Genomic DNA, 17,202 nt, shown 5'->3' with positions numbered 1-17,202 from the left:
TTTATTTTATGTACCGACCTCACTTCTTCGCCTTTCCGAGGTCAACACTTCTAAGCTTCCCACTCTCTTTTCACAGGGGGGGCTTTTCCGTGCAAAAGCAGGGACCAGTCCGTTCTCAGGGTTTTCGTTGTTTTGAGAAGTTCATCGGCAGAATAAACCACGTCCATAGTCACTGGCCAGAGACAGGAAAATAATGCCCCTGAGATGGGTTTCTCTAGTAATAACTACTGCATCCAGCCATGGAACATCTGAATTCACTGCCTCTAGGCCTCCTATTAAGGCCCCGATATGGCAAAGACCTTGACTTTAAGCACATGCTTAAGTGCTGTGTTGAGTAGAGATGGGATTGCTCATGGGTAAAGCTCTTGGAGACAGCTAGGCTCCTAAGTCACTTAGGCCTGGCTCCTCTAAGGTGTTTAAGCATCTAACACCCATTGATTTCAAGACTCTTTTTGCCACTTGTAAACCACTGAGATAGCGCCTCAAATGGATTGAATCAGCTGTGAATAGGGGAGGCCTGGCTTTATATCTCCCGGGAGAAACCAACATGTCACATCGAAACTCAAAAGGGACGCACGAGTAGAGTCTTTCCATACACAGCAACAAGAAGCCAGTTTTATTCTAAAGTGCAACCATTAGATTCACTCCTGAACGAAAGCCAAAAAACCCAATACCCAATCATCTTAAACCACATCTTCCCCGCATTGTCACCACGCTGGAGCGTTTGAACATTTGTACCAGAAAGGAGAAAACATGGCCATTTTCATCCAAGTTCACAACTTGGCACATAAAGTGTGTGGGTGTGTGTGTGGGTGTGTGTAAACAGTGCCGCACTGCAAAAATAAATATATTATTTACACGTATAAATATATCGAGATAATCATTTTGTACAAGAATGCCCCATAGGTACTATTTTAAGTAACAAACTAATTGAGAATGGGCATAAGTTTCTGAAATGCAGAACAAGCTAATGAAGGAGATAATCTCTATTCAAAAAGTGCAACCCTTACTAAGTTTAGTGCAACAAAACAAATGAGGTTCCATATTCATTATCCCCAACTAACTTGTTGTTATTTAGTTTTTTTAAATTAGCAAATATAAAAGCTTTGAGGTCTGAGCCCTGCAAGTTTACAAGTCTTAGTGTCTCTCCTTGGAAAGACATCAGCACGTTAACAGGAAAGCTCTTCATTGGGGCCCATGAACGAATATTGATCTAACCCCTTAACAAAGCTTCATTTCATTCTGAGCGGGTTTTTAAGCATTGCCAGAATCTACATGTTCAGCTCATGTCCGTAGCAGCGATTGTTGCTGCCTCAGGTGCAAGTTACTATCTGAATGGAGCGAATATGTTATTTTCTTTAACATCCGGAATGATCTCCCTTTATTCTGGAGTCTGCATTTGCCCCACTGCTAGAAAGAGCCTCGCTGCAGTGATCTGTTCTACAGTCAAGACAGGTTAGGCCCTGGGCGTATCACTGCTGGCCAGGGTGTCGTGGGGTCCGAACAAGCAGCCCCCCACACTCACACCCGCCAGGTGAGCCAGGAGCAAGCTTAAGAGTCAAACTCTTATTTTCCCACCCCTCAGTCAAGCTCTGTAACAACTTCACCTGTGCAAAAACCTGGGTTCATTTTCTCGTCCACTTCCCGAGTTGCTCGCGCAAACAAAGGCAGGATCAAACATTCGTTTTACAGAACACAGCAGCCCGAGAGGCAGGGGAAAAGCAACAACTGGTCCTAAAGGCAACTGGACTGAGCCAACGCGTCTCGCATCCCTCCGCTCAGACTGCAGGGCCGCGCTGGTCTCCTGCTCACTCCAGCAGATACCAGTGCCCTCTGCTTCGCAGCCCGCCGCCCAGCTAATAGCAAAGAGTCCTTGCTTGAGATTTAAGGAGGTCGTCGCATTTTCTAGAAAATAAAACAAAAGGAGCCTAATTCAATTATGTCCTTTAAACCTACAGTTACTACGATCGTTCCCCTGTTCGAGTTGTAGGAGTGAAAAGGCCTGGATCAGAGGCAGGCATCCATCGTCACGGGGAAGTGTGGGTATTATAGTGGCATGAGAAGACCCCAAGTGAGACTGGGGTGCTGTACAAACATAGGGCGAGAGACACTCCCGGCCCCAAAGAGCAGGAAACAGAGGCCTTGAGTGGCAACTCACCGGAGATCAGTGCAGAGCCAGTGTCGCAACTGGAACCCAGAGCTCCTGACTCGCCGGCCAGGGCGGGATCCACTGGACCACCCAGCTGACTCTTGTGAAAGATGCACTGAGAGTGCAGAGAGACAGAGGTGCAGGATGGGTACATTTCAGAGCCTTCAACCTCCGAAATATTTGAGAGCAGGCCAGAGTGGGGAGCTGGGGGAAGGGGGAACGAGAAATCACTCTAGAGCCAGTGCTACTGGGAGAGCTACAATCAGCCACTTCCCTCTTGCTAAGTTGAGCCCACAGCCTGTCCCGTCTCTTTTCAACTCTGTCACTTTGCTAAACTACTGCAGGCGAACGGTGCAGCAGAAAACAAATGCAACAGAGAGAAAAGCCAGTGAAAGGCAAGTGACGAAGAAAGGAGGCTGGTAGCATGTTTAAATACCCGGTGCACAAGCCAACTTCTGGCTGCAGACAGGTCCAGCTGTGTCAGGTCAAGTGTGTGTTGTTTTTACTTGAAGGCAATTCCTTCCTGCCTCACAACACACACACAGGGCAGGACTCTTCTCCTTCAGCAGGGCCAGGGAGGGAGACACACACACACACGCACACACTGCCCGAGTACAGAGAGGATGAGAATGTTTCTACTGCAAAATAACTTATTGTAGCAAAATAATATCTATTTTCCAGAGGAAAGTATCTCCAGTAGGTGAAACTTAATATGTGGGAAGAGGCAGTACAAGGCTCCTTGCTTAAATGGAACAAGAGGCCCTAGATTTTGTTCTGACTCTCTGCAGAAGGGTGAATTTCACCCTCTAAGCACAAACTAACTTCAGGGTAACCAAGAGTTGCCTCCATTGATACATTTACACAATTCACTCCTTCCATTCCCCTTCACTAGTATCAACAATTTCACTGTATCAAGTCTGTGGCGTCCACTGCCCAGGTTGTCTGAGCAAAGGCTCTGGAAGAGGTGCAGGGGGGTTCATTTTAAAATAAGGATGTTGCGATTCAGCCAGAGCTGTTCCTTTTTTAAACATAAATAAATAAAATGGGAATGACCTTTTCCCGGTTCTCTGCTGGGCCACGGCCACGCGCAGTCTGTCTCCGCAGTTAGAGCAACGGGAGTAAGGTTTTCCACTTTTCTTCGGGATATTCCAACAGCGGAAACATCGTATCCTGTACTTTTTGTACCTGTGTGTGTGGGGGGGGGGGGAATAAGTTGGTTCAGATATATTCATTTTTAGCCAAAAGTGGAATAATCCTGTTATATCCCCCTTAGTCTTTTGAAATGTTCCCTTTGCTTAGAAGGGGGATATTTAGGGTGGAATTTATTTAAGAAAATGCCTTGGGCCAAGAATTTTGGAAATGGGGCCCAGATTCTCAAAGGTGTTTAGGTGCCTTGAAATCAAGAGGAGTTAGGCACCTTTGAGAATCTGGGCCTGGGTTCAGCTCCTAAATCCATATTTAGTGGCCTTGCCAGCCCCAAGTATTCAAAAACCACCAGTCAGCCGATCCTCAAAAACATCAAGGGGTTAGCTTCAAAACCAACCGAAAAAAGAATAAAATGTTGATTTCTTTGTCATTGCTGTCTGGCTTCAGAGCCTTCATATGGTCAACTAGGGGCATGTTTTCAGCTCTGTGACCATTTTCAAAGTTTCAAGCTTTTTTCTGAACCATTTTTCAAAAATTAAAGCGTAGTGTTTTGGATAATCACATGACTCTGGGAGCTGGCACTTCCAGAAAAACACCAATTATTGCAAGATTCCCAATAAGATCGTGAGAGCCGGCAATATTGATTTAGGCCCTAAATAAGGGCCTGGCGTCGCTGCCATCTTATGCCAGGCACCTCCCCAGTTTTAACCCAAGCGGGATCTGCTGGGTGCTCAGAATGTGGCAACAAACTGCTCGTTTAGGTGCCTGAATACAGGAATCTAAAAGCCTCAATCCCGCAAACACTTACCCACATATTTCATTTTGCACAGACCTTGGCCTGGCCCTTTTGTGCACAGTTTCAGAAAGCAACATTGGCAGCATATATCACAGGTACCTGATGCCACAAGCGTTGCAGAGTGGGATGCCGTCCTCAGCAATCCTCCACAGGGGAGTTTTCCTCGTCTGGCAGGAAGCGCAACACTTAGCGCCTAAGGAAAAGACAAAGGTCAGACGTGGGCTGCGTGGTGGCTTTATGGCACAGCTTCATGGAGTTTAAGCATCATGCACTGAGTGCAGGGGACGTACTGACATCCCTTCCAGCCCTACCCTTCTATGATTAGATCGTCTACCCTGACCTCCTCCCTGCCACAGGCCAGTACATTTCACCCCTTTATTTACCCCTATATTGAGCCCAATCACTTGTGTTTTGCTAAAACGCCTCCCCAGTCTGGATATAAAGACCTCATGAGATGAAGACCCCACCACTTCCCTTGGTAGCTTTTTTCCCATGGTGAGTCACCGCTCACCGTTACAAATTTGTGCCTAATGTCTGATGTGCCTTATGTCACAAAGCAACAGCTCTGGGTGTATTAAAACCACAATCCCCAGGTATTGGGAAACAAGGGAAAGGGCTTTGAGATCCATTTCCTTTCTGGTGGATAAATATGATTTTAGTTTGTGGTGTGGCGGAAGAAAAGAAAAAGAAAGTCACAATAGGTACAGTACTGTTGCAACTTTATTTTGTCATAGCTTTTCTTATCAACTGTCTCCAAAACTAACCCTAGAATTAAATAACACAATTACAAAACCAGTGTCCAGCCATACAAGTACATATTACGCTTACAACCATGAGTATTGCCTGTTGAAGTTAAGGGGACTGCTCACAGAAGTAAGTGCCACCCCTGGTAGTAAGTACATGTGAGAGGAAGCACGTCAATTATAAAAGCCCAGATCCTCAGTTGGCGTAAATCAGCATCAGACGCCTCAGGAGGTCGTGGAAGCTCCTTCACTGAAGGTTTTCAAAAGGAGGCTGGTGCCACCTGTCTTGGATGGTTTAGACACAACAACTCCTGCACCTTGCCAGGGGGTTAGAGTAGACCATTGTGGTCCCTTCTAACCCTGCGGTTCTGTAAGTCTCTAGCTGCTCCTTGGAGCTATGTCTGATTTCCACCAGCTAGGATCTGGTTAGAGAGAAATTGAAGCGGAGTATAGATCTTAAGCTGGTCTCCGCACAGGACTAAATTTCTCCCAGCAATAGGAGAATCGGGCCCCATATAGCTGCCCCCATCGGTTCAGAGTGTTACCATTTGATAGTAAAGGGTTTTGTTTCTGAAAAGCAACATACTCTGGACAGAGAGGGAGCCTTGATCCTCCTCAGAACTGCTGGCTCTGCAGAATTCTCTTGTTAAAGAGATGGGACTTGGATTTGGGTTACGGCTTCTTTTCCCGCACGTGGCACTGCAGACAGATTAGATGAGACAAATCTTACCAGGTTGTGACATTACTTTCAAACAAACAAAACAAAGAGCAAAAACCAGTGGAACAGCATTTAACAAATCTTCCTCCCAAACCAACAAACATTAGCTACCGAGGGTCAGATTTTTCATCCCTCTGCTTGTTGGGCAATCACGGATACCCAGCAAAGGGGGCACAAAATGCTCCCAGATCAGCCTGTTGTTTTTCACAGCCTCTCTCCACTGGTGCCAATGAGAGTACGAGGTGCAGGACAGAGGAGATGCCATAGTGGATCTGACCTACGGGCCGCCTAGTCCGGGGACAGCACAACGGAGTCATAGATCATAAAACCTATGTTGTGATCACTGACCTCCTGTACAACGCAGGCCCTAGGACTTCCCAAATCACCAGCTCCTTCTGAGAAAGGGGCAAGAAACTCCAGAGCAGGCAGATGTGAGGTAATCTGCCCCCCATGTAGGTCTGATCCTAACCCCTAGTAGTTAGGGATTGGAGGTTTAATGTCCCTTCCAAAATGGTTATTAGCACTAGCGGTTAGAGCTCTGCAGATCCACATATTGTCCAATCCCTCTTGGAATCGCACTACATTCTAGGCCGCTGGGACCTCCCGTTGCAATACGTTCCATGGCCTACTTACATGTTGCATTTAAAAAAGGATTTCCTAGTCTCGGTTTGAATTTGCCAATTTCCGTTTTCCTTGAATGTGGCAACGGCAAATCAGGCCCCAACTGCCTAAGGACTGAGGGGGAGTTTTTCAAAAATACCGGAAGGGATTTAGGCACAAACGTCCCTTTCAAAAGTCAATGGAACGTGTGCTCCTAAAACACTTAGGTGGCTAAAAAACACTTCCCCCTCGATACCGGCCCGAATGTGAATTTTCAACATTTCCATGTATCTCTCCAGGCTAAAGAAGGCTGAAAACAGAACCAAAGTGAAGTCTCTTTTCTTCTGCTCTGTAACTTTAAAAGGCGTTTGGTGGTTGCCATGTATTTTGACGGACACGTTAGCAAGTGCGAGAAGACCCGACTGCAGTACGAGATATTACTGGAAGAGACAGTAAACCTCACGCTCCAGGGCTTAAACCAACCTCTCTCTGATAGAGACTTCAAGTGGGGGTCAGATTATCCCCCAGCTGTTACTGCCGGGCTCTTACACCTGCCTTTGAAACAGCTGGGGCTGGCCACTGGCAGAGACTGGGTGTTGGGGCTGAGCCGGTCTGCCAATGCCTCTGGTCTAAGTCAGTTCCAACTGGCTGCAGTTTAAAGTGCCAGAGAACAAAGGATCCCCTCCCCTCCCCCCCAAAATAAATAAACCTGATCATGATATGAGCGGAAAGCACTAGGGGAGAGACAATGGAGTCTGGGATGGGGAAATGACATAATTTGTGTTACGATAACACACTGTCAGATCATATCCTTAAGGACAAATCCCAGCTCAGTATCTCTGACCCCCACACCCTGCAGAAAGGGGGTCCCTACACAGAGCTCTGTACAGTTCCCCAGTATCCAAAGGCTTGGGGGGGGGGGAAGCTTGCAAGAGAGATGGCAGGAGTTGGGGCTGGCGGCTCCTTTAGCACCTGGAGAAGACACAGACACAGACATGATAAACAATCATAAAGCAGGGAACCTGCCCTCTTTGGTGTGACTCATGCTTTCCTAGTGCTTTCAGCCCGTAGATAGCACAGTGACAGGCACGCCACAACACGTGTGATTGGAGAGAGCTCCATGGCGGGGTGTGTGCATGGGAAAGGATGGCTAAATAATGGGTGTGGGGGGGATAGAGAGAGAGAGTATGGGGATAGATAGATAGATAGATAGATAGATAGATAGATGGGGGTATGGGGATAGATAGATAGATAGATAGATAGATAGATAGATAGATAGATAGATGGGGTTGTATGGGGATAGATAGATAGTTAGCGAGGCTGGATGGGGATGGATAGATAGATAGATGGGGGGTGTATGGGGATAGATGGGGGGTGTATGGGGATAGATAGCTAGATAGCTAGATAGATACTGGGGTGGATGGGGATGGATAGCTAGCTAGAGGGGTGGAGGGGATAGATGAGGGGTGGGGTGTGGATAGATAGATAGATAGATAGATAGATAGATAGATAGATAGATAGATAGATAGAAGGGGTGGATGGGGATGGATAGATAGAGGGGGTGGATGGGGATAGAGAGAGAGATGGGGGGTGGATGGGGATAGATTGATAGATAGATAGACAGACAGATTATGGGCATGTTTGGTGAGTGGATGGGTAGATAAATCCTGGGTGCCATAGGGGTAGCTAGCAAGCTATCTCTGGTGCCTGTGGGGGTAGTTTAGACAGACAAGTCCGGTCTCCCCTAGCAGAGAGAGTGATCAGTGCCCAGGCTGCGACAGGAGCCCTGTACCTGCTGAACTGGGGGCGGATGAGGAGCTGGTACCCATCGGAGCTGCCTTGGCAAAGACACAGGCGCATGCAGAGCGTCACCCCCTGGAAATTGGGGTCTCGGGCCTCAGCGCTCCGGCTGGGTGCGGGCTGCTTGCGGGGATTTCTCCTCCTGCAGCCCGGCTCAGGCTGGCTGGGGCCGCCGGCCCCTGGCTCCCCGCTCCGCCCCTCCTGCCCCGCTGCCCCGGCCTCTCTGGGCGGGTCGCCATTGAAGTCTATGGGGAGGAGGCAGGGGGACATCGTCGGGGGCCCTGCCCCAGTCTCGGGGGGGCTGGCTGGCGCCGCCGCGCCGGACACCAGATGAGAGCAGTGCAGGCTGATGAGACTCAGGGTGTCCATGGGGCTGCAGGTGCCCAGGGGAGCGAGGGGGCTGCCCCCGGGCTGCGGCTGCGGCGGGGCGCTGCGCCCTGGGCGCACGGCTGGCCCCGGCGGCGGCGGACGGCTCGGCTCCTGCTGGCCCCCCGGCGCCTGGGGCAGCCGCTGGGCGGACTCCTGCAGGAAGCTCAGGGCGCTGCTGTCGGGGACCTGCAGGCAGCAGGCCATGCTGGGCAGGGGCTCCGGGCGGGGGCGCCCCGCGGGCCTGGGGGAGCAGAGCACAGGGGCGTTAGGGGGGCGGAGCACCCAGGGGCCCGCGGGAGGGGGGGCGGGGGCGCGGGGCAGCTCCCCACTCGCCCCCCGTGGGCAGCTTCCCCCCCCCTCGGGGCCTGATCCCCTCCCCCTCCCCCGGGGCAGCTCCCCACTCACCCCCCCGTGGGCAGCTTCCCCCCCCCCCCGGGGCCTGATCCCCTCCCCCACCCCCGGGGCAGCTCCCCACTCACCCCCCCGTGGGCAGCTTCCCCCCCCCCCGGGGCCTGATCCCCTCCCCCTCCCCCGGGGCAGTTCCCCACTCACCCCCCCGTGGGCAGCTTCCCCCCCCGGGGCCTGATCCCCTCCCCCTCCGCCGGGGCAGCTCCCCACACCCCCCCCGTGGGCAGCTTCCCCCCCCCGGGGCCTGATCCCCTCCCCCACCCCCGGGGCAGCTCCCCACTCACCCCCTGGGGCCTCATCCCCTCCCCCTCCCCCCGGGGCCTGATCCCCTCCCCCACCCCCGGGGCAGCTCCCCACTCACCCCCCGGGGCCTCATCCCCTCCCCCTCCCCCCGGGGCCTGATCCCCTCCCCCTCCCCCGGGGCAGCTCCCCACTCACCCCCCGTGGGCACCTCCCCCTCCCCCCGGGGCCTGATCCCCTCCCCCGGGGCAGCTCCCCACTCACCCCCCGTGGGCACCTCCCCCCGGGGCCTGATCCCCTCCCCCGCCCTGGGGCAGCTCCCCACTCACCCCCCGTGGGCAGCTTCCCCCACCCCCCCGGGGCCTGATCCCCTCCCCATCCTCCTTCCCCCACCCGGGCAGCTCCTCTCCCCCCCCCATCCCCAGGGGTAGCCCCCTCAGCCCCCTCCCAGCCCCTAGGCTCAGCTCCCCATCGACCTGCCCCCTCCCCCCGGCTGGGTGCTGCCGGCCTCGGGATCCCGCCCGCAGCCCCCGGCCAATGACAGCTGGAGGCTGCGGCTCGCGAGCTGCCCGCCCAAAACAGCCCCGAGCTCGCGCCCAGCTCGAGGGCAAGCGCGTGGGGCTGATCCAGATCCTCCCCTCCCCGCGGGGCAAGCGCGTGGGGCTGATCCGGATCCTCCTCCCCCGGGGCAAGCGCGTGGGGCTGATCCGGATCCTCCCCTCCCCCGGGGCAAGCGCGTGGGGCTGATCCGGATCCTCCTGTCCCCCCAGGCCAAGCGCGTGGGGCTGATCCGGATCCTCCTCCCGCGGGACAAGCGCGTGGGGCTGATCCGGATCCTCCCGTCCCCCCGGGGCAAGCGCGTGGGGCTGATCCGGATCCTCCCGTCCCCCCGGGGCAAGCGCGTGGGGCTGATCCGGATTCTCCTCCCGTCCCCCCGGGGCAAGCGCGTGGGGCTGATCCGGATCCTCCCGTGCCCCCGGGCCAAGCGCGTGGGGCTGATCCGGATCCTCCCTCCCCCCGGGGCAAGCGCGTGGGGCTGATCCGGATCCTCCCCTCCCCCAGGGGCAAGCGCGTGGGGCTGATCCGGATCCTCCCGTCCCCCCGGGGCAAGCGCGTGGGGCTGATCCGGATTCTCCTCCCGTCCCCCCGGGGCAAGCGCGTGGGGCTGATCCGGATCCTCCCGTCCCCCCGGGGCAAGCGCGTGGGGCTGATCCGGATTCTCTTCCTACGGGCAGGTGCATGGGGGGGACATATCCATGGAGCTGATCCCGATTCCTCGTCTCTTCTCCCCCGCCCCCGGGGACAGGTCCATGGGGCCGATCCCGATCCGGATTGCCCCGCCCTAGCGCTGACCTGGCTCCCCCTCCCGGGCTGGCCGGGCCCCGGGCTGGGCTGCCGGGCTCCGGCTCCAGGCAGGGCGGGAAGAGCAGCTGCTGCAGGAGGGAGAAGTCGGGGGGGTGCCCGTCCAGGAACAGCTCCCCCTCCATGCGCGGGGCCGGGAGCCTCGCTGCGGGGAGCGGCCGGAGCAAGGCCGCAGCCCCAGCTGGGGGGCGGGGGGGGGGACTTAACCGGACACACCTGGGCAGCCGGCGCCTCGCCCTATAAGAGCCCGGAGGGCCGGGGCGGCCCGGGCTGGAGGGAGCCTGGCCGCGGGGGGGTCTCGTGTCTCTTTGTGCTGGTACCGGGGGGTGATGTCCACCTGCCCCAGCAGTTGGGTGTCTGCCCCCTCTGCGGGGAGGGGCCGCAGCGGGTTTGCAGCTGGGAGGGGGCAGGGCCCTGCCTGGCTCTGCCAAGCCCTGAAGCGTGGGAGGACCCCAGAGCGGCTCCCCCAGGAGCAGGGGTAGGAGCTCTCAGCCCAGTGGGGCTGGGGGAGACCCGGACCCCCCCCCCCCCGTCTCCCCCTTGCCCGGGCTGTGGATGGTGAGCACCACCTAGGGGTGATTCTCCCCCCACCTAGCAGCGCAGCCCCTGCCTCAGCTAGTCCCTACCCCCCAGTCAGTGGGGCAGCCCCAGAGGCAACCTGACAGGTGAGTGAATGCATGTGACCCACAGCTGTGAGCGCTGGAGACCCCCCCCCCATACTGCTGTGGTTATGCCAAGGGTGCATTTGCTCAGACTTCCCTCCCCTCCCCCTGCCACTCTGGCCTGGGCTATGCAGGGGGGCAGACTAGGGGCTCCCAGGGGTCCCTTCTGGCTTGGGGATCTGTGCATACAGCCAGGGCCCTGCTGGGCCTGGGAGCCCCTCGGGCGCATGGTGCTGCACGGGGCAGGCAGAGCGGCTGGATGGTCCAGAGGCTACAGCAACGGAGCTGGGACAGTGCTGTCCTGCATGGCATGGGCAGGTCCCTGGGTCCCCCCATTCCCTGTCCTGGCTTGGGGGAGATCTTTGGGACTGGGTCATTGGACTGACTGTAATACCCCCAATGAACAAGCCTGGGGGAAGAGCTGCCCTGGGGCTGGGTCTCAGGTCTCCTGCAGGCTCCGGGGGCCTGGACGTGGCAGAGCTGGGCAAGGTGAATCCCGCAGGCCTGGCTCCAGCATCCCCTCCCATGCCGGGGTGCCCTAGCAGGCTGAGGTCTCAGCTCAGTTCCTGTTGGGTGAGTGACCTTGGGCTCAGGAATCCTGACTCCCCATGGGCTGAGTCTGGGGGGTCTCAGACCACCTGCCCTCGGCTGTCCTACCAATGCCAAACCACGCAGGGTGGTCAGGAGAACACCCAGGACGCAGGTCCTGCTGCCACGGAGCTAAAGGGGCTGGAATGTTCCCACTTCCCCAGGCAGGAGAATGACACGGCACATGCCACTAAAGCTAAAAGGCTTCAGGTCAGACACCGCCCCCCCCTCCCCGCCCGCAATGACTTGCTAAGCTGCTGTGACTGTTCCCAGCCCTTCCCACCCCCCAGTGGGGGCTGGGTGGGGAGATGGTCGGGTGGGTTTCTGCTGCACCACTTGTGCACATCTCATGGGCGGGTGGAGCTGCCCCAAAGGGCAGGGGCACGGCCCCATCAGTACAATGCAGCCATCTCTGGGGTGGGACACAATGGCTGTTTGTCAACCAGACAGCAACAGTTTAGAGGAGGGGGGGGGTGTGTCTCTATCTGGGGGCAGATGCAGTGTTCTCTCTTCGCAGACAGGTAAAATAGTGAGCACCTGGACAGGCGTTTGGCTGGCAAAGCTGGTTCCTGGCTTTCAGTGGGATCCGGCCCCCAGGATGCTGGGGCGTCTGGCAGCTCAGCTCCCCTGAGGCATCCTGCTGAGTCTAGCACCGATGCCAAGGGAGGAGCGCAGCAGCCAGCTGTCCTGGGGTTCTACGCAGCGCCAGCTCCCGCGTGTGGTGGTAAGACACCTGCTAGGAGCGTGTGTAATCCGGTAACCCCCTAGTCTTCCCTGGCTGATGTTCAGCCACCTCCCGTGCTCCAGGGGGGCTGCAGAAGGGTTCTGGTTCTGGAGCTGCCTGTGAGGTGCCGACGCCCCTCAGCCTGTGGGGGTGGCACCAAGGAGGGGTAAATCTTGTACCACTGACGCTCAGCCCAGCTGTAACGAGTGTTCGGCTCGGGCAGGAGAGCGAGCGGCTCTCTGCTCCCTACTGCGCCCGTGCGGACAGTCTCAGGTCTGGGGGCCGGGGAAGAGAGCAGGCAGCGTGTTGTACAAACGTGAGCTTTAATAATAAAATGTAGCTGTGGCAGGGGCAGTGGCCCTGATCCTGAGGTTACAGGGTGAGTGACTGTGACCAGCCCAGAGAATATGCTGCTTTGGGTCCGTGCCGTCCCACGTTAAATGGCACAGAGAACGCACCAAGGCCCCTAATGTCTATTAAAGCACGCCATGAGAAACTGACCTCCAGGCAGGGCGAATGCAGAGCGCCCCCTGCTGGGCCCCCACAACCTGCCCTCCTTCCGCTCCCCAGGATGGGCTGTGGGGTTTGTTAACCACCACCAATAAATACACGTTCCCTGAACAGAAAAGGCCGGGCTGTTGTACGGCCCCCTCTCCTCCTCTGTCCCACATCGCTGCTGGGGAGGGGGTGGCAGACCTGGGATGGATTCGGGGGGGTTATTCTAGCATCTTTGCTGCTGCCATCTTCCTCCTCTTCCCCCCCACCCGCCCCCAGGCCTGTAGGAAGCTCAGCACTTCACCTTGGGCCTATAAAACTAACAACCCCTCCCCCCACCTCTCCATGTCACCAGCAGGCCCCCCAGGGGAGCTTTCTCCGACCAGCCCCCCTTGCTTTGGGCTCTCTAAGACCCAGAGCCACGGGCAGCCCCGAGACTCCTCCAGCCTTCAGTGGGGCTTGGGAACGTGGCCATCCACGTAGAAGTTCCTGGTGATTTTGGGCAGGGTGAACTCCGCCCCCTCCAGCTCTTTGGTGAGGATGATCTGACAGCCGAGCCGGGAGTTCTCCTGCAGCTGTGGGGCCAGGTCCAGCATGTCTTCCTCCCTAGGGAAGCCGAAGAGTCAAGGGTGAGTCCGCGTGGCAGGGGGACGTTAGCTGGTTGGCAGCATTTCCCAGGCTGAACGCAGGCGACTTTCACTGAAATGCAGCCGCTGCTGGGGGGAGGAGGGCAGCAGCTGAACAGACCCCAGGCAGTATTGCAAAGGGAAAGAACAGGCTTGGGGCTAAAACACTGGGCCCCAGGAGCCCTGGGTTCGAGTCACAGCTTTGGCAATGCTTGTGGTGACCGGGGGGAGGGGCACTGACTGGCTCTGGGCCTCAGTTTCCCTCACCTGTAAAATGGAGAAAATTCTTCATTGGTCTGTTTAGACGGTGAGGAGCAGGGACCCTGCTGCTGCATCCAGCACACGGGGGGAGGAATACAGTGTTAGGCTCTTGCAGAGCCCTGCTTTCCTGGTGTGTGTGTGTGGGGGGGGGGGGACGGGGGGGGGGGGGGACGCCAGCAGGGCCCAGGCGCCCAGAGGCCGTTACCTTTCGTCAGGGACAGGCAGCTTGTCCACCAACTCCTGGCTCACGTAGACGTGGCAGGTGGAGCAAGCCAGGGAGGCTTCGCAGGCGCCTAGGAACACAAGAGCGGAGGGTCAGGGGGCAGACAAGGCCCCTGCGGTGGAAGGGGGGAGGGGGTGCCTGAGCTGCCCCCAGGGAGAAGGGGGAGCCCAGCCGTGTGCCTGTAGTGAGGGTCATGAGTGCCTCACCTCTGACCCCTCCTGCCCCCGGGTCCAGCTCTGGGACACCCTCTGGCAGCCTGACTGCCTCAGTGCCCCCATTCTGGATTCTTGGGGGGGAAGAGGAGTCCGGCTACAGGGAGGAACGTGTGGGGACCATGAGCTTGACCCCGCCCTGCCCCTTCCCACCTCCCTGCATCATGGCCCCCCTCTGGGGCCTTGGCAAATCCCCTGAAATGCAGGGAGGGGGAGGGAGCACTGAAGAGATTCCAAGTGATCCCGTGGCCATACCAGACGCTGGCAGCTGCCGGGGCCCAGGGAGTGCCTGACTCACACCGGCCCATGGAGCTGTCTGCGTCCCCGATCATCTACCACCCAGCCCGGGGCAGGGGAGGGCAGAGCGGCACAGACCTTCCAGTTCGATGTTGTGCCTCTGGGCCAGGCGCAGCACGTCCTCCCCCACGCACCCCTGCACGGGGATCCGGCGCCCAGAACGGTCAATGAAAACCACGTTCACTCTAGAGGAGGGAGTTGGGGAAGCACAATCAGATCCGGCCACCTCCTGCAGCCACTGGAAGACGGGGGCTAGCAGGATTATATAGAGTGAAGGGAGCCAGGGCTGCTGACGGGGGTGAGGGAGATCAGTTCTCAGGGCACACGCAGCAGACCTCCAAATGTTAGGGCAGCCTGCGAGCCAGCTGGAAGGGGACCACGCGGCAATCCTGGTGCTTCTCTCTTCCACCAGGGCGATTGACAGGCATTAGCCACACGCCAGCCCCAGGTTGCACAGCGCATTACAGAGCAAGGTCAGGCTCATCCTAGTCATGTGACAGGTGGGGAAACTAAGGCACAGAGCAACCCAGAGACTTGCCCAAGTGGCAGAGCTGGGAACAGAACCCTGGTCTCCCAAATCCCAGCCCAGCACTGCACCCACGTGGCCATGCTGCCACTCTTGCAGGGCTGCAGAGCCCCCCCCCCGGACCCCATTCTCTGAGCCCCCCTACAGAGGGCAGGGGCAGGGTCTGGAAATATTATTTGGATACCCCAGTGCTCACATCCGCCTGGTGAGGGAGGCAGGTATGATCCTCGTTTTACTGACCAGGGACAAAGAGGAGTAGTGACTTGCCACAGGTCACACAAGGAGTTGGGGTCAGCCCTGGGATTAGAACCCAGGCATCCTGCACCCCAGTGCTGCGCTCAGCCCACTACTGCCCCACATCCTTCTGCACCAGGTCTGGCAGCCTCTGAAAACAGAGACCGTCCTGGTTGAGGAGGTAGCGTAACTCCTCCAACGCGATGGCTGCAAAAAGAACCTGGTACTCACGTGTCGCCCGCGGGCTCCGCTGTGCAGCTCTCGTCTTCCGCCTGGAACACCCCTGGGAAAAATACATTGCAGCTCAGCTAGCAGACCACCTCCCCGGGGCCCGTCAGCCCAGCCTGAGCGGGGCAGGAGCGTGAAAGCTCACGGGGCAAAGAGTGTACTGGGACGGTACCCGAGGCGGTGGCGCAGGGATGTCTCTGACGGGGCAGGGGGAGGCAGCAGGGATGGGAATGGCAGGTTAAAATAGGGCCAGTTCGAATAGGCAATGGACAGAAGGAGCGTCAGGCTCAAGCCCATACGGCAGGACCATTAATCCCAACTGGACCGAGACCCTGGGAAGGCACCTAAGGGAATTAGGAGCCCAATTCACACTGAAAGGCAGCGGGAAGGGGGCTGCGTCCCGTAGGCGCTCAACACCCAACGCGTGACACGCAGGCTCCTGCAGAACAAGTCAGCCTGGTGCGCAGCCGGGCGTCGCACACCAGTGCACACCCCGTCTGCACCATTCGCACCAGCACCGTGCAACTTGCACGAGGGTGGCGCACGCCGGTGGCAATCACACCCCGCTAGGGTGAGAATTGTGACATGAGTCTGGTGGGGCTCAGCCCAGGTCACAGGCCTCCCCTCCCCCCGCCCCATGGCAGCTCCCGCTGGGAGGCCCGAGGCGGGGCAGGCCAGGGCCGAGCCCGCTTCTCCCCCGGGGCTGTGGGGGCCCCACGCGTGGCTCTGCCCTAGCTCGGGGTGCCCCGCCCCACGGAGACTGGGGGGCTGCCCCCCGGCCCGGCCCCGCCCCGCCCCGCCCCACCTGCCGTGCGGAAGCCCCGCGCCGGGCGGAGCCGCAGCCCCCCGGCCGCCCCCAGCAGCAGCCGAGTCACAGCCCCGCCACCGGCGGCCATGGAGGCCGCCATGACAGGCGTCACGTGACCCAGGCCGAGGTCAGAGGTCACTGGCGGCGGCTGCTGAGTGCAGGAGACAGGCGGGACCAGGAGGGAGGCGGAGGGGCGGGGCCATGCTGGGGGGAGGGGCTGGGACCAGGAGGGGGGTGGGGGTGGGACCATGGCGGGGGGAGGGGCTGGGACCAGGAGGGGGTTGGGGGGCTGGGGCTATGCCGGGGGGAGGGGCTGGGACCAGGAGGGGGCTGGGACCATGAGGGGGTGGGGGGGCTGGGGCTATGCCGGGGGGAGGGGCTGGGACCAGGAGGGGGTTGGGGGGCTGGGGCTATGCCAGGGGGAGGGGCTGGGACCAGGAGGGGGTTGGGGGGCTGGGACCATGGCGGTGGGTGGGGGTGGGACCAGGAGGGGGTTGGGGGGCTGGGGCTATGCCGGGGGGAGGGGCTGGGACCAGGAGGGGGTTGGGGGGCTGGGACCATGGCGGTGGGTGGGGGTGGGACCAGGAGGGGGTTGGGGGGCTGGGGCTATACCGGGGGGAGGGGCTGGGACCAGGAGGGGGTTGGGGGGCTGGGACCATGAGGGGGTGGGGGGGCTGGGGCTATGCCAGGGGGAGGGGCTGGGGGCTATGCCAGGGGTGGGGGGCAGGGCCCTGCCAGGCACCGCCCCATCAGCACAGCCATGCCCAAGCCCAGCCCAGGCCGGATCTCAGCCTGGTGCCAGCCATGCTCTGTGGACAGCAGCTGCAGCCTGGCCTGCACCCATCCCGGGGGGCAGCACCTATGGGGCCAAAGAGACCTGGCTCGTCCCCGTTTCAGTGGAGTCAGACGAAGCCTCCCTGGGTCCTTCTGCCCCAGCACCCCAGGAGCTGAGCGCCTGATCTATCGGGCGCCGGGGCCAGCAGCCAC

General features: G+C 58.5%; 2 protein-coding genes across 2 annotated transcripts; both read right to left on the bottom strand.

The window, feature by feature from the left end:
• Positions 1–1,856: 1,856 nt before the first annotated feature.
• Positions 1,857–8,321, bottom strand: ZGLP1 (zinc finger GATA like protein 1). Its single transcript, XM_054012396.1, has 5 exons — positions 7,945–8,321; positions 5,421–5,533; positions 4,191–4,284; positions 3,203–3,334; positions 1,857–1,905 (listed from the first exon to the last, which is right to left on the bottom strand). Exons 1-5 carry the CDS (start codon positions 8,319–8,321, stop codon positions 1,857–1,859), a joined length of 765 nt encoding a protein of 254 aa, XP_053868371.1.
• Positions 8,322–12,611: 4,290 nt separating this feature from the next.
• Positions 12,612–16,343, bottom strand: FDX2 (ferredoxin 2). Its single transcript, XM_054012730.1, has 5 exons — positions 16,213–16,343; positions 15,411–15,462; positions 14,498–14,604; positions 13,893–13,980; positions 12,612–13,406 (listed from the first exon to the last, which is right to left on the bottom strand). The coding sequence occupies exons 1-5, from the start codon at positions 16,313–16,315 to the stop codon at positions 13,250–13,252; spliced, it is 507 nt and encodes a 168-aa protein (XP_053868705.1). The 5' UTR covers positions 16,316–16,343; the 3' UTR covers positions 12,612–13,249.
• Between the last annotated feature and the right edge of the window lie 859 nt (positions 16,344–17,202).

Source organism: Malaclemys terrapin, chromosome 23, assembly GCF_027887155.1.
Source record: "Malaclemys terrapin pileata isolate rMalTer1 chromosome 23, rMalTer1.hap1, whole genome shotgun sequence".
NCBI lineage: Eukaryota > Metazoa > Chordata > Testudines > Emydidae > Malaclemys > Malaclemys terrapin.
Note: the sequence above shows the minus strand (reverse complement) of the source record. Positions and strands in the feature narration are given on the sequence as shown.